At 34.6% G+C, this 17,535-nt stretch overlaps 1 protein-coding gene across 3 annotated transcripts in view; it reads right to left on the bottom strand.

Annotated features, from left to right (window-relative positions):
• The window catches only part of AHCTF1 (AT-hook containing transcription factor 1), a 52,850-nt gene that overhangs the window by 17,771 nt on the left and 17,544 nt on the right, over positions 1-17,535 (bottom strand). For all 3 annotated transcript variants that reach the window (XM_067293317.1, XM_067293316.1, XM_067293318.1), the window contains exons 7-21: positions 17,295-17,379; positions 12,929-13,079; positions 9,935-10,067; positions 9,665-9,846; positions 9,134-9,195; positions 8,171-8,299; positions 6,492-6,582; positions 6,312-6,401; positions 6,014-6,154; positions 5,131-5,235; positions 4,251-4,344; positions 2,557-2,680; positions 2,394-2,450; positions 1,087-1,233; positions 134-321 (exon numbers count right to left, since the gene is read on the bottom strand). In XM_067293317.1, coding sequence (XP_067149418.1) covers positions 134-321; positions 1,087-1,233; positions 2,394-2,450; positions 2,557-2,680; positions 4,251-4,344; positions 5,131-5,235; positions 6,014-6,154; positions 6,312-6,401; positions 6,492-6,582; positions 8,171-8,299; positions 9,134-9,195; positions 9,665-9,846; positions 9,935-10,067; positions 12,929-13,079; positions 17,295-17,379 — 1,779 coding nt within the window. The remainder of the gene's footprint in view (positions 1-133; positions 322-1,086; positions 1,234-2,393; positions 2,451-2,556; positions 2,681-4,250; positions 4,345-5,130; positions 5,236-6,013; positions 6,155-6,311; positions 6,402-6,491; positions 6,583-8,170; positions 8,300-9,133; positions 9,196-9,664; positions 9,847-9,934; positions 10,068-12,928; positions 13,080-17,294; positions 17,380-17,535) is intronic.

Here is a 17,535-nt window from a genome sequence, read left to right as displayed (position 1 = left end):
AAGATGCCCAAAACTATTGCATTCAAAGTGTACAGAGTATTGAGGTCATCATGATTTACTTTGTATTATTTGTTCTCCACCTTTCACCATATTCAGATGCTAACATAGTTGTATATATTGTCTATTTCTTTACCTATTGGACAACAACACAGTGAGGAAAAGTTGCACTTCGCTACTACTTGACATTGATGGCTTCATCATCTGTATGTATCTGAGGGCTCGCCTGTGCTCTCCTTGGCACATGAGGGATTGAACAATTCTCATATGTTGCCATGACACAGTTTTGATTGTAGCCGGATGAAAGAGAAGGGCCAATGAATTCTGTAGAAGTTAGAAATTAAGTTCATTAAGATATACAGGCACACTCCTGCAACAAAAACATTCAAAGAGCTTCCCAAGGAAGGGTGAATATGAATATGTTAGTTACACTTATATGACTAGTACTAACAAAAAGTAAATAAATATTTAAAGTATATGCACAAAAAAGAGTCAGTTAGCCATACAGATCAAAATAGGTGTCTTAAAAAGAATAATTCATACATTTCTAGGTTAAGCAAATCTGTCTACAAATGTCACCTTTTATAAATACATGACGTACTACATGGTAAGCTATTCTCCCAGACAAATAGATTATATTAACATCACAACAGGCAAAGAACAACATTCATCACCAGAAAGAACACGAATTAAACTTAAAAGTCACTTCTGCAGTCTTCTGCCTCATATCTTGCTATGTTCATAAATTTATTATTTAAAATATCCACAATACTGTTTTTGAGAAAGTGCTCAACTGTTCTGCTGAAGATGACCTGAATAGATGACTTTGAAAATTCAAATATCAACTACTAATAATGTTGGTTTCTTCTTCATTTTAATCAATTTCATGTTAAAGCAGTTAAAACCAAATTTAAAACTGTAATTCACTGCTGCTGCCCAGTGCTGTTGAGGACGTTATAACTACAAAAACAACTACAAAAAAAATTCTAATTTTTTAGCACCTGTTATTCGTTAAGCACCCATTTTTATTGTATTTCTAGATTATCACTTTGTACCATAACGTACACCTAACAAAACAGACATACTTACCTCATAATCATTATGATCTAGAAGCCAAAACCCTTGAATAAGCTTAACAAGACCCCAAGGGATAGCAAAGGCAGTTGGAAAGGAGTCAATTGAAGTTTCTGTTTTATTTGGAAAGGAATGCATTATATCTAGCAGCAAATAAATTGTCTGATATCAAGGATCTGATTAAGGCTAATAAATTTGTATGACTAAGATTTTTCACATTACATTTACAAAAGATAGCAATTAAAATAAGAATATGAAAGTGTTAGGAAGCAGAAAATAGCAAGGTATAAATTTTGCCATTTTAAGTTATTATAATCCAAAGAAAGCCAGTTCCTAATCACAAAAATGCATTCTGAAAAAACAGAAAGAACTACTTCTGAATTTATGCAAGGCATTCGTAAAGGTTAACTTTAGATATTTAAATAACTCAATTATAAGCTCAGGCTCTCTAGTCAATGGAGCTGCCAGTTGGACATTCAAAGCATTTAAAACCCCACAGCTTAATTATTAAAGCAAACAAATTCCATGTTTGTTTTGATTTTTTTTCCATTTCCAGAGTATGTAAAACAATGCAAATTATGCTGTCCCTAGACTACAAAATTAGCTCTGAATGAGAAAATCTGGATTTAAAACAATCTGTGCATCATATTTTGGTAGTGCCCATTTTCTCATTCTGACATCCATTTTTAGGGGCATATTCTAGTATGACAGCTCTGGGGTACAAGAGTTTTTAAAGCCCTTGCTCTCTAGTCTCCCCTCCCTGTTTGGTTAAGTGACAATATCAGAGCAGAAGCAATTATCCTGTGTAAATATCCAGCATTTAAAAAATTTAGTTTCTGCCCCCATGACTTCTCTTTCTGTTTATTATTCTGTGTGCTTGCACTTTTAACAGAAAAAAAGCAAGCACTGTTAGTTGTGCTAAGGAACCACTGATTTCAGCAAAAATGTGTACTGGTAAACTACTGCTAGAATTCCTTCTGCTCTGAAGAAGCACATTTTAGTACATCATACTAAAAAGTAGCCCATTTGCCACAGATACAGGTGCTTAAAAAAAAATTTTTTTTTTAATTTAATCTTTAATCTTAGAAAAACTTTCTAGTATCAGAAAAAGCTTCGCAACAAAAGCGAAAAATCATGAAAAAACCCTCTGAAGAAATAAAGCAATAGTTCCATTTACAACTTAATTCTAAACTGAACATGTTCACCTGCCTTGTATTTGAAGCACAGATTAAAAAACATTATTAAAAGTTAAGCATCTGTGCATATACTGAAGGTGTAGGTGCCTATACTGAAGGTGTAGTAAGAGTAACAGGAAAGGATACAATTGCATGTTTGTAGCTTTCTTCAATATTTTCTAACAAATAGAGATCCAGCAGTGCCTGTAATGAAAAATTAAAAGTAAGCTTTAGAAATTCCCATCTTTAATAAATCATTATTTCTTGTAACAAACAAACAAAAAAAACAACAAAACCCCATAACACTTACATGTAAACTAGCAGGTGGATATTTCCCAGTTCCTCCTTCATCCCTCCGCCACAGCTTCTCAACTTGATCTCCTAACTGGGAAACCATTCCATCAATCATCAAGCAGTCAGTATCCCATTTCCCTCTGAAACAAAAGGTAGCAAGGATTTAGATGGAGGAAAACACTAACTCCAACCTCTCAGCATAACAGATTCCCTCCAGTGAAAACAAAAAAAGGCCCCATGAGTCAAAAAAGCAACAAACAAAAAGGAGTGAACATCACTTGAAATACACATGCAAATTTCTGAGGCAGACAAGAGATGCTCATTAGGTTGTGTTCATTAAAGGAGCTCAAAATAGAAATCCTAAAGCTTTCTTTAATAAGGCAGAAGTTGCAATAACCTTTTGGTTTTCATGTTTTATTTTTTGTTATATTACTAATACAGAAGGAACTGTAAACAAATCTTTGTAAACTGAAGTGTCTAATTAACCCTTCTCACACACTAACAGAAGAAACCCAACTATCAAAATACCAGGAGTATTTTTTTTATATAAATCTAGTACTGCAAATTAGAGTGTTCTAACACAGCAACTGTGAGACAACAAAATAGAAACTTCGCATTTTGTTTTCATCATCTCACTTCTGCTATTACAAACTTTTATTTTCACAAAATTGGGCACATAGATAGATTTTAGTATTATCATAAGCGTTATCTGTTTATATAAACACAGAATTACAATTACACATCTGAACTATTTTGATTATATTTTTCAAAACACTGGAGTCCTCTACTGGCTGTGATGCTACCTTTTGATTTCCTGATGACAAATAACAGAACAAGTATGCTAAATGTCATACGCTTCTAAGGAACACATAAGCACATACACAAGTTGAGAAGTAAGCTTAGTTTTAAAGTACCTAATACATTGCAGGTTCCACCTTAGCTCATCTTGTAGCATTTTGTTCATAGTCACAGCCTAAGATTGTTTAGTGTTCAGGATTGGAATTTCTGTACTTAATTTTCAGTACAATTTCCAAATAAAAATCTATTGTCATGTAATCCAAGGCATATCATCTATTTAAAAGTAAGCTAGTCCAAGAAAAAGAGGTTAAATGAGAACATGATTTTTATTCAACAGCCAGTTGGAGTGCTAGATGTGCTACCCAAACGTAATTCTGATCATCATCTTATAGCATACTTGTGAGTAGGAGATTTAGGCCAATACAACTACTATCATTTATTATCATTCACCAGAAGAGATGAAAATTTTCTAAGGCATGCTTTATACCATGTCCGAAACAATCATTTTGGGAATGCTGTGCTTTACTTTCACTGAAAAGCTGGAGATGACTGATTCCATACTAATCAGACGATCTTTTCATTAGTAACAAGTTACAAAGGTTAATCAATGAATTAAGTATGCTACAAACAAATAACAATAAAAACAAATTTCACTATTTCCTCATGTTGTTTTCCCTTAGGCTGTAAGAAAGCATGAATACACAAGGCACTGGTACTAAGCACAGACATATATAAACATCCTAACACAGAAAAGTAAATTCTGCGTTCATCAGAACACATGCATGGCTGAATTTAAGAATATTGCTGTTAAATACACTAAGTATAACAAATACAGCTGTTCACATAAAAGCCATTCACTTCCACTTCTGAGTTTGCAGTGGAAGCATTCTAGAGTTCTTGGACAAATCTTACCTTGATAAACGCTCAAGTTTCTGCCGATGACCAGTGTAGTAGCTTTGAATCAGAGGATAATTGTAGAAAGGTCTAGACAACTGCATATCATCATCTGCAGGCAAGAAAGTAAAATCAAGTTAAAGTAGTAATTAGATATTAACTTTAAGAGACTAAAAAGACAGAAAACTGTACAAGTGAAACAACACTAGACACAAGCAAACCTCCAGCTTTGAAAGAAGCCCCTTCTATTACTGCCTTTGCTAAAATAGAAATAAGGCATGATACTCAAATCCTTCTTGTCTCAAGTGTCATTTGAAGTTTATGGTTGATGTGGAATTTCAGAATGCGAGGTGCAAGCTAATTTCAGTGATAACTGACACTCTGGCAAAGAAAACAGCAAAGGGAATGGATTTTTTTAAAATATGTGAAGCGGGCATTTGTAAGGCCTTTACTAAGGCTGACAGAAACATATAATGCATCTGAATAAAGTACTTCAAACATGTAAGTAATGTTTTTATTGTAAAAATAAACATTCCAGTATTTGCTGTTTAATAGTCTTTTTCTTTTTTTTAAAGGAAATCAAAGTATTTCAAGTTATGGACACAAGCAACTCCTTAAAGTCAGAGGCTTATAGCTATTTCTAAAGAACATCCAGGAAAGAAAGTGGTTGCATCATCCTACATCATGTGTACGGAAAAAAAACAAAAAAAACCAACAACAACACACCCCAAAACAGTAAAATCTCAATTTCACCAACTGAACTTCAGCATACACTATCACTGAAATAGTACTACTTGTTACTGATGATACTTTTACAAAAACATAGCTAAGAATGTGTTCATAGGAATCACTTACTGGATAGTCTCCCTGCTGCAAATGGACTACAGTTTAAGCTTACCTAAACCCTCTGGAAGGAGACTGGACCGACAGAACCAGATGACCACTTGTGCATACAAAGAAACGAGGTTAGTCACAACCTGCTTGTTTGTCAAATCTGTAAAACCTGAAAACATACATGATTTTTTTTTAAAAAAACATATTCCTTTCATCAACCTAAGTAGAAAACATAAAATAACACTGTAAAACACACCTGATTTTCACTTTAAACAACTTTCTTATTTGAAGAAAAAAACCACAATCACCACCACCACAAAAAACAATCCCCTACAAAGCACCAAACTGACTAATGGTTAAAATAAAAAAAAAGCCTGAACTATTAATGGCACTCATGAATAAGACTTTTTTAATGTAGCAAAGATTTTTACTATAGCAAAGAAATACTTTTTTTAAAATATGCCAAGAACAATTTATAATATAAAAAGCTAGAGAAGCTGAAGTAACCTATTCTACAAGTTATTTATTTATGCTTCCTTTATAACTTCTAATGATTTGTATACAGTATTTGTGTACTATTATAAATTGCTAGCTATGAATTCAGAACAATTTTTGGTATTATCTTATTCAATGGTAATTTCAGTCCAGCTATTTACATAACTTCTTGCTGATTCTAACCTCCCCATGCAAACACTTGCATGAACTCCATGACAAATTATTTCCCTAAACTCAATGCATATTAAAAGGTAGTTGCAACTTTTCCTCACTCATAGATTTAAGTCCTTCTTCTAGCTAAACTTGACTGTCTTCCAAGCAGCACGATGAAAGCAAAGCAGCAAAAATAACAAAAGCTCATGTTTCCAGGATTACAACCCAAGCACAATCTCAAATCAGAAATCCAATTTAATAATAAAATATACCAAATATTTAGTAATTTTATTACAAACCTTTTTCAGTAAGCTCTTGTGCTTCTGTTAGAAAACAGTTCAAGACTGTGCTAAGGTTGCTCAGAAGCAACTGGCAGTGCTGAAGAGACTGTATAGTTTGTGGGTCAATGAAGTTGCAAGTGCCATCAAATAGAGGAACACCTTTTCAGAGATAAATATTAAACCATTAGCATATACAACAATTTCAAAGTACATTTAAAGAACTGTGTGCAATATAATATACAGTCATACTACTGAATAAACTTGATTCAGAAAGGTTAATTTTACACTTGCAAAATGACTACACTTTAATACTCACATATTTGGTCAAATTCATCTTTCGTATAGATTACTTTGTTCCATGTCCACTCAAGAACAAAGCGCAAATTAGCAGCAGAACTTGGTTGCTCTAAAAAATAATAATAATAGAAAAATTAAAAAATGAATAAAACATTTAAAAAAAATCAGAATATATAAAATAAAAAAGTCTAAGTATTACCTTCAGATGTCCAATGTTTAATGCATCCAGTCAGAAGTTCTAAAGAACTTGTCTGGACAGCAGCTGACAATATTGCTTCTAGCTGTTCCTCCTAAACACAACAGACAAAATAAAATGAGAACTTTACATACTTTCAGCATCTGAACTATCAACAGTAAATGTCCATTTCTAAGTGTATACGTATTCAGACATCAGAAAGTCAATTAGCACACACTTATCTAATTTCAAATTGCTTTTCTTAATTCTAGCCACAGATTGGACAGTTTGCTGCTATAAGGAACACATGAATTTCCTCTGGCATTTCCAGTTACTGAAGGTCCATTCTAATCTTTTTCTGCATGCCTCTGCATTATAGTCTTAATTTACTGATCTCCAATTAACTATTTTCAGTAATACTCTTTGCTAACACCCATTATGCATGCTGTTGCATACAATATCTCCCTCAGGAACGCATGAAGGGGCCAGGAACAAATGCAAGCCTGCAATGTTCACACCAGAAACAGTGAAGCTAAGGCCAACCAGCCTTCCAGACTTCTAAGACAATGAACTATTTCCAGCTCTAAAACACTAAGTTCTAATCTTCTAAAGTAACAGAAAAGTAAAATTGTTAATTAAATCTTAATAGATTTAAATTTTAGAGTGTTCAAATACTGAATTATAATGGAGTTTGCTACTTAAACGTTTCCACATTTCAAGACATTTAGAACTTACTTATAGTGCGATTAGCCTTAAATCAGTAAGTACAAAAGTAACATCTTATGGCATACATCTGCTGGACAAAGCAAGAACACTAATTATGTGATCTTTCCATTGAGAGATTAAAGAGGAAAGTGGAGTATATATACATTCTCCTCCTTCAGTTACTGCCATTTACTAGTATTCTGATTTTATGCCCCTCCCCACATTTTCCTGACAAGTCAGGTTTAGAAATTAGCCTTCCAGTGTTCCCAAGAAAATCCTTTAAAGGAGAAAACAGAAAAAGCAAATATAGGACATTTCAAATACAGTACAAAACCCCTGAAAGCTTGAAGTGCATCAGAATTTTTTTTACTGAATTTAGCCAGGTCAACTTGCCAAGAAATTTCTTTCAGCTGTCACACAGCACAAAAGCGTTATTTGCCCTAACACACTTTCCCAAATCTGGTGAAGAATCCAAGAGACAGGAGGGTGAGGGCAAGGAGAGGACTGCTCTCACTTTCCCAGCAATTGCTCCTCTGCAGGCTGACTGACTGGCCACCTTGGCAGTGTGATCATATGCACGGTGCAGCTAGCTGATGTCTGCAGCAGTTCTCATCTGAGTGAGACCTCCCTATGGTCAGCTACTCAACTGAACCTATTGCTTACAGCATCTTATGGGGATGAAATGTTGTCCTGAAGGAAAAATGCATTTCATTGCACATGGCCAGCGCTAAATGCATACTTACTTGGGCTTATCTGCAGCCCAGAATTAACAGATGGATCTGTAAAGACTGAATTTAAAGACTGCACCCACCGAACTCAGTAGTTTCAATTTAAGATACTATTATTTCTGTAACTGAAGTCAACAACTCAACACCTGTGCTTCAATGCAACAAGCAAACAATGTGAAAATCAGACTGTCATGTTTTGTAGCTTTTACAGCCTGTCACATAACACATATTATGGATATATTTCCCCCTTGATTCTTGATACGCACTCACCTGACTCAAACTAGATGGCTGGACATCAACTAGCCTTGGAGACAGCAAGCCAGCTACAAGACATCTATTGTAGCTATCATGAATGGCTTCATTTATCGAAGGACCAGATTTCTTTAAAAAATTCAAAGTCTGAAACATCAATCAAAACCAGCAACTGATTAAGACAGCTTTATTATGCAGCTGTAGAACTTTTGAGTAACCATTGACAAAAAGAAATAATATAAATGTTCACTTAAATGGTCAGAAAGGGTGCATCAGTAACATGCTTTAGAAGATCAGCAATCTGAATGATTTGAGTAAGAATGACTACGTAGTCTTGAAGATGGCAACCAAATGAAGAGCTACAGTTTATTAAAAAAAATCCTGTAAAACCTGTAATCCTGTAAAAAAACTATTCATGTTCCAAACATTTAGTCAGCTGAAAATTCACTATTTCCTCCCAAGAATTCCTTGTTACAATCTGTCCAATGCAAGTTATAATTTGGCCGCATTGGGAAAAAAAACAAATACTCATTTCATCTTCACAGTCAAAAAAAAAAGAAAAAGAAAAATATTCATTTTGTCCCTTCTCGATCCTCCTTTTTAAAGTTAATCAGGGATGAAAACCCTAACTCAGAACCACATAGGCTCTTTGAATGATGGTTAATTAAGAAACAGCAGTTTTCTCCCTGATTTCTACAACATTTTTGTTCTTGAGCCTAGAGTAACATTGTATTTCTTTCTAGGCATTCAAGAGGTGATCCTGCTTCAACACTGGTCAACCTCAGTTTTACAGTTCCAGATGTGGATCTAGGACTTAACCATTTCTATAAAACTGGCAGGATACAACTGCAATTATGTGGGTGGGTGGGATGGGCATAACATGGTCTCTTACAGTGAAAGCAGTGTAATATAAAACTGAGAAAATGTCTTGACATTTCAAAATTTTCTTGACATGCTTAATAAATATACATAAAAGGTCACCTCTTTTTGGAAGCCAGTGCAAGTCATGTGAACAACTCCAGAGTTCAGCAAGCAAGTACCATCTGCAGAAAGAAAAGATCATTTGACAAAATTCTATACTCTTACAGCTGCATTATGACCACTTTAAATTTTAAAAACAGCAAGACACCTGAAAAGATAAATGAGTAACCACTTACTTCATCAGGTCACTTACAAACTTTTTATAAAAATAATCACTACGCGCATGAAGAAATTTTATCTCGATTGCTGTTGAGGTGGAAGAGCTTCAGCTCCAAGCCATTTAATTCTGTAACAATTATGACTTCACAGGCTACATTACAAGACCACTGAAACTCAAAACTCAGTAGACTATGTCTGATATGTTTCACAATATTAAATACCTTGTTAGTACAACACGTTCATAGCTGCATTTGTGGGCTTTTTTTTTTTTTTTTTTTTTTTAAAGTGACAAACAATGAATAAGACAACCCATAAGTAACATTTGACCATAATTCTTAACCTTACCCCTACTCAACGCAGTGAAATACCTACCAAAATTATAGGTGCTTGGATTAAAAAACTGCTCAGGTGGTGGGTAAGACGGAGGAACTCCGCGACTTAAACTCCGCTCATGTACCAGAACATCCAAAATGAGGTTTGGGGAAGTCATGCTTACTACAGTATCCAGTGACCATAATGCAAAATAGGGACAATTATGAAGGAATTCTCCTGGCCTTAAAGGAAACATATGTATAAATTAAACACCAACATTCAAATGAGTTATTAGTAAGGATACTGAAAACAACTTAGTAAAAAATCTACCTTAGTGAATCCGGCATTTGAGCATGATACCAGCGATTAATGTCAAAGATGCCCAAATAAGTAGATGGTTTTCCCTGACCATACGTATTCACTTGCCAGCTGAAGACTGATACACTGGTGTCAGGAGATATTACTGTAAGAGACAAGACATTGCTTCTTATTTGTAGAAAATACAGAATTTTTGAATTTTTTTTTAAACAACACCACCTCTATTTTAGCTTAATTTGTTATACCACTCACTAAACACAACATTTACTAAAAAAAAAAAAAAAAAGAAATTTAGCAGAATGGCAAGCATCTCTAATATAGGCTACCGTCATACTGTCCCCTTTTCTGATAAAAATTATATCAGTTCTAAACCAAATCAAATACATATTATTAGCAATTAATTTTCCATACATCAATAACTGAAAATATTTAGCTAGATGAATAGTTTATCAAAAATTATGCTAGAAACATATACACTGCTACTGTCAGAAAGGATACGAATAAGCAACTTTATCCTATACAGTTGTATAAGTCAGCTGGCATTGTTAATTCCTAATAGCTGCTTTCCAGCATACTCAAAATGGAAGATGACAGTTATCACACAAAATAAAAACCACTCAGAAATTGGAACAAAAATTTTAATCTAAAAGCAAAACATTCACAATTTTATATCCCAGTGCTTTCAATAAGCAGAACAGTCTGTCTTCTCTGGAGAGAATGTGTTCATTAGATATAAGCAAAGCATGTGCTACATGATTTGCACTAATAGCATGAAGAACAAGAAAATAATTTTTGGCAAAATGTTTTCTCTGTTCTGCTCTGCTGAATTCATCATTACAGTTTAGGGACTCTCACATATTTTACTATGTTTTATTGTGAACTTCTGTTCCATTCCAGTTTCGTCAACTGCTGAAATTGTCTTTGAAGATAACAATTCTTTTCATAATTCAGAAAACAGCTTCACTGCTAGTCTTGACATACATTCAGCAAAAGCTGAAGCAAAGCAAAGGCCTAGAACTTAACTTGAAGAGATGCTGAATAAAGACTAATTAAAAAACAGCAGAAAAATTACAGGTATTTTACAAAGCATGAGGCATGAAGAAAAGGAATGAAAAGAGGGATAAAAAATATATATACATTTTAAAGTGTTTAGAAGGAGCTCTCCTCAGAAACATACAACAAGTGGAGAAAAATCAAAGGTTTTCCTGTTAGACTAACAGGCTGTTTGACAGAGGAAGGATGGCATCACAGCATGAGATGGAAATTACCAGTTCAGGACTAAATCAAAGATAACACAGAGAAATAGGCTAGGAATATCATGTAACTCACTTATTCTGATGTTACAGAAAAGACAAGGTCAGTAAGAAATGAGGGAAGAGAGGTAATGCAGTCAAAACAAAAAGCTATGAAAATTATCATCGCAGCAGCAGTCTCGAAGATATGGAGGGAGCATAACTGAATTTATAAACCCAGGGATGTATGTTTAATTATTGCAAGATGGTGAAAGACACGACAAGAATTTCAACTGTGTACATAGATGAGGAGAACAATTACTTAAGAGCTGTTAGATGCAGGAATCTATGAGATTTAGAGAAAAATTGGGACAGGAAGATGCGAAGTCTGAACAGGAAAAAAAATAATATCCAGATGACAATCCTAAGCAATGGAGAGAATTCTCTTATTGTTCAAAGCAACCAATAGAAGAGAGAGCTGGAGGAATAAAAGGACTGAAAAGCATTAATTTTAGTTATGCTGAAACATTACATAGATCACCTGCCAAACATTGCTACAGCATGTCAACCAGCATAAAATAAAATCTTTTTTTTCCCCTAAAGTCATCCCATTCTATGATCTTGAAGCTGCCCATACAAAGGTACTCATTCACTGGCCTAAAATAGACTAAAAACACTAAAAAGCAATTTGAACCTACCAAGAAAATCATAAGTACCTGACAAGTCACAGGAAATGGTGAATTCAGGCAAGCCCATATCAACAAATAATTTGCGTTATTTTAACTAAGGGTTAGGAAGAGCAGATTCACTCTTTTATAAAACTTGACTTCAATGTTCTCATTATAAAAAGTACTAACTTTTTAACATGCAATTATATTTACTCCTTCAAGGAAAGAAAGCGACAGGTAGCATACAAAGTAAAAATGTTTTTCCAAGCTTAGTATGTTTAAAGCACATCTTAACCCCCAAAAAGATAATCTTCCACCAGCAAACACATATTACTTTATTCGAATGAAAAGTGTTACTTTCTTCCCAAACAGATCAGTTTTTCATGTAAACACAGATCACTGGCATTAACTCTTCCAATACACTGAAGTTCTTCTTCAGTAAGGATTATTCCTTTCCGACTATTAATAAAACAAGCAGCTTGGCTACTTTCACATAAGGATACTTAGTTAAAAAATAAAATCAGGAATTCGATGTACCAGTACCAGTTTAAATGAAAAACTGGATGAAAAAAAATGAAGAAAGAAAGGAATTGCTTATTGTTTGCTGCTGCCTTTTCTGATAATATAACTATCATGGTACTTTTAGGAACAATTAATCTTTTTTTTTTTTCTCTTCTCTTGCTGCGTGTAAAAATATTCTACACATTTAACTAAATCATCTATTGACAGTGCCAACAGGTCAAAATTATTGAAAAGGTCTAACCAGCATATCACTTTAATACACCATATCCAGTTACTTTTTATCCCAAAGTTTTAAAGATAACTAAGCATCAATGAAACAAATCTTTTGTCACAGAAATATACAGTTTCTGGCATTAAGATATTTACTCATTATCAAATTTCCTCTGACAGATTGCACTGTCAATTTCTATATTTAAATACAACTTAAGCACTTAATATTTATTTTTAAAATAAGCCAAACAAGCTAATCTATATAGCTATTTAACTTAGAGACTGTAAGTAGACAACAGCATTCATTGCTCAGATTCTAAAAACATTCCCTTTGGAACAACCAAACATGGATACAACACGGACATGGAACAAACCTTCATTAACGCTATCCTCTCTGTCAACATGGTTGCGAAATTTTTCTATAGTTTGACAACTGAGTAATTTAGTATTGCTGGTCTGTCCTCTCAAAGGAAAGATTCCACCCGTGAGATCTAAACTGTATCTTTCTTCACAGTATTCCAAACCCTGGGAAAAATAAAAGCAAAAAGGTAATTTTGAGATTAAAATATATATTATTATATCTAAATATGAAAGACTGTATATATCTAATACAATATAGATATATTTTGGATTTCTGATGAGATTATTTCTGAGTAAATAGAAATTATATCTGATATGCAAGAGAATTTAAAGTGTAAAATGATAACTGAAGAGTCTGACTATAAGGATTTTCCCCATCCTCACAATTTAGTGTTTCCCTAACATAATTTGGTTCTAAAATATTTGGCAGAAGCCCCTGCAGAATCAAGGTTTCTTTACAGACCTCAACATTTATCTACGAAGATACATGTATGCAATAAAGATGTGTACAAAGTTCTTTGCTCCATGTCTTGATTAGAGAGCAGATGAAGTCATAGAAGTCATGGAATTATAGCAGTTAAAGCTCTTTTGAGAGGTATTGTCTATAGGCACACCACTACAATGAACATGCATCCCCCTGTCCCAGGTATGAGAACTTCTTACTGATTAGCAGTCTTCTTTCATACCACAAAAGCTCCCACTAGTTCCTCCTCTAATTCTGTCAAAGAAACTAAAGGGTGAAACTCCCCTCAGTTCCTTCACCAAGCACAACAACAGCAAAAAGGGAAAATGGAGAGGGTATGTGATACAGGTCAACCCATATAGGACCATGAGTTACTACAGAGTGGGCAAACTAAGACATTCAAAAATCCCAGCAGTACTGTATTGTACCTCTGACATTGATTTTTTCTAATTAAACTTTAACCGAAATACTGTCTTTCCAAATGCTGCATTGATTCAAATTGTCTACCATGCAACACAGTGTTTAATGAATGCATGAACTGTGGACAAGTAGCAGCTCCACAAATTCAAAAAAATCAGTTCTGCCAGATTCTGCCCAAGCTTCCTAAGCTCCATTAGAGCTTTGAAATGAACTGGCAACAAAACAATACATTCTCATTGGAGACATCTAACTCATCTAATCTGAGAAGAGACCAGCATTCTCTTAAACCTTCTAGGAAAAGCTACAAATAATTCTCAAGGCTATCTTAAAAAAAAAAAAAAAGAAAAAAAAGTCTTTCATTACTAAAAAGAATAATGCTAAAACTTATTCAGAAGTATGCAACATCCTTTCTATTTTACTAAGCGGCTTTGAAAACTGTTACAGACTAATACAGAATAGATAGAAATATCTAACCATCTCTTTGAAAAACTAGTGTGAAGCCTGAGCAGGGAATCTCACTTTTATTATGGAGGGAATAATCACTAAAAATAATTTTTAAAATGAAAGATGTTTCACTATACAAGAGATCCACCATTCCAAAGGATTGTTTCATCTGATAAAGCATCAAAACTCCATAAACCTGCTAGAGGTTATTAACTGCTGGAAATTTCTACTTTTAGATACTATTGAGAACAAAATTTAAAGCACACTATTGTGAGTGGTAAGCAGACAGAGCTGCTAAATGAATCCAACTGAATTTCAGACAATCCAAAATATCCTGAAACCAGCAATTCTCACTGCACTTAGGCACAAATCCTTTTCATATCATTCAGAGCATGTATCAGGTATTTTAAAGAAAAGTGCTAATCAAAATCATCTGGATATCTCTAATATACATTTTCTGCATCATTTAAGAAGCAAGCATCTATGCAGTCAGGTTAAAGGTTTCTCCCCTTGTCTTGAGATACCAGGTCTTATAATAAATGTAGGAAAAAAGGTTTTAAACTAGGAACTCAGTAGCTTTGAAATGAGAGATATTTGAACTAAACAAGGAAAATAATACTCCAACCGTGGAGTGGTATAGGTACCCATGTACACAGTAGGTACATAGATAGAGGGCCACAACCAGGAAGTCAGGGTGAAGGGGGGAGGAGGAGGAGGAAATCAAACAATTCTTGCTTAAGACAACTTCTGAAGCAAAAGAGTGTAATTTAAGTTTTCCATTGGGGCAAGCAATTCTAAGCTAAGTAATGCCTTTGTAGGGAAGATGTTAAGTAATGACTTTATTGACCAGTAAAATATGAAGACAGTTTTCAAATGAGCTGCACTGGTCCAAGACTCCAATACAAAAGTAAACTGTATACTCTATGCATCCGCAAGGACTGCGTAGGACTACGGTGAAGATACGCTTCACAACCCTGATTTGAGGCAATACATTTAGTAATTACTGAGATGGCATTAAAAAGATCTTTGAAAGCATAATCCAAACATACCTTCACATCTAATTACTTGAACACAGACTTATGCCAGCCTTGAAGGCAATGGAGACAGAAGGTTGACACACGGATGTCAAACCTGGACAACAAATTCACGCATTTCAAAAGCCTCATGGTGACTTTGCCATGATACAAAGTCAACAGAGATGCACTGTTTTGTAGCCTTAAAGCTGCCTTGCGGAAAGTAATGCATTGCTGTAACAGAGAGGTCTTTCAAACTCCTATGAGTTCTATTCAACTAACATAGGTCAATAGTAGATTTCTGTCCATTTACTCAAATGTTGCCTGGCAAATTGGAACATTTTTTTAAGTTTCCTGCTCTTGAAGATGGACAAGAAACTTGATCCAGTCAGCCATGTAGGCAGACCTAAGTACTAAAAGCTTCAGAATCTCCCTAAAAGCAAAACATTGCTGTACAGTTCATTAATAACCTTTGGCTGACAAAAGTCTAAAAACCAGTACACTATACTGGTAATGAAGATGATGGAAAGCAGGAAAACAGGGGCAGACAGGACTGAAATTCAACAACAGTCTCAATTGTATCCATTTCTCTGAATTAGCATCTTCTTAGGCTTCTCAACAGCCACCATCAAAATCCAAAAATAACCCTGAGACAGTTTTCAAAGGTACTTTATATGTCAGCATATGAGAGTTTGGAATCATGAAGACCTTTTCACAGCTGTAGCTGTAGACACGGTTGGTGCTGCAGTAGCAACCAATCTGCGAAACATTTTGAAACCAAAAGTATCCCTCATATCAACTGTAGATCATAGGTCTTGTCCTGACCCTTCTTTTAGTGATTTTTTTTTTTTGGTAGCACGTATTACAAGGTCTTGGTATGATGCTATGCATGTAAGGTGCTAATCCGTAAGCTAGCTGAAGAACGTCTGTTCTCCCCACAGGGTCCAGCTACTTAGTTCTCTGTTCAGCTGCTTTGTAAGATTGGTCCCTGCTTCACTCTTCCATAGCACACATCATTAGGGAGACAGAAACAGCGTGGGAGCAGAACATCGCAAATCCAGAGACTGGAATCTGAGTGTGTTACTGGTTGCAAAGTCTGTTGAGGGTCATAAATCTTACGTTAACTACACTGCAATTCTCTCAGATCATGAACACAAAATTATTTGATCAGTTTGTGCGATTTTTCAAAGAGAGCATCAGCTGGGATTTCTAGTGGCTCCACTTTAAAAAGCTGCTGAAACATTTCAATCCTTTGAGGGAAGAACTGACACTTGTCACACCTCGTTCAGGAACATAAGATGACCAAGACAAAGAATTGCTGAATAGTAAAAGGTTAAAGAATAAAGTAGCCATGAGAGGAACGTATATAGACAACTACTTCTTTCCAAACAAGCAGACAGGACAAGTCCTTCCCACTAACAAGTCTGTAGCTAAAAATAACTTTTAAAAGGGGATAAAACAATGCAGAAGTATGAAAAATGAAACTGGAGGAAAATTAAAGAAACTTTCTCCTATCAACCTGCCAAAGGCAGGGGCACTTGGGGCACTATTAGAGATACAGAAATGAATTTTAATAAAAGTACTTTTATAAACCAAAATGAAGAGCTGTAGAGCAGTGTATATATTATGCTTGATAGATACTGTGTTTTAAAGAAACACCATCTTTTCCAAACAGCTAAAGTTATCTATTCAGAAGCAACATTTACAAATGAGAAAGGAGCTTCACTACATATAAGGAAAGAGGAAAAAGGTCAGAAATTAAACTCAAGAGTTTGTCATTGTTCAAAACAATCAAAGGGCATAGTCCTTGAATTTATACGGTCTCTTTGCAGATGAACCTAGCTGAAACACAGGACACTGTAGTTTAAAATCATATGACTTGTTTTCAGAAAAGTACAGATAAAGGTTGTGCCCAAGACAACTCAGCACAAAAATGATTTTCAGTTATCTCTGAATGCTGATGGTAAATATTATCCCTGCCAATTTTTAACTGATACTCACTTAATGCAAGTTATGTTTTCACATATATGAACATCTTACCTCATACATCACTTGTCCTGATGCCAAGCGTTTTCTGTCACCAAATGCTAACTGCAACAGATGTAAACTCACAACATCACCTTCACTGAAAGGGTATAAATAATGAAATCTGATTACAAAATTGTTTTATACTTCTCTGCGAAATTATCATTTTATTAGACCTAGATTGAAATTTTCCTTAATAGTATATTCTTGATGGAAAGAAAAATACTACTTCCCAAACCATGACAATTGGTCACAT

Source organism: Apteryx mantelli, chromosome 3 (assembly GCF_036417845.1).
Source record: "Apteryx mantelli isolate bAptMan1 chromosome 3, bAptMan1.hap1, whole genome shotgun sequence".
NCBI lineage: Eukaryota > Metazoa > Chordata > Aves > Apterygiformes > Apterygidae > Apteryx > Apteryx mantelli.
This window is presented reverse-complemented; position numbering and strand designations above follow the sequence as displayed.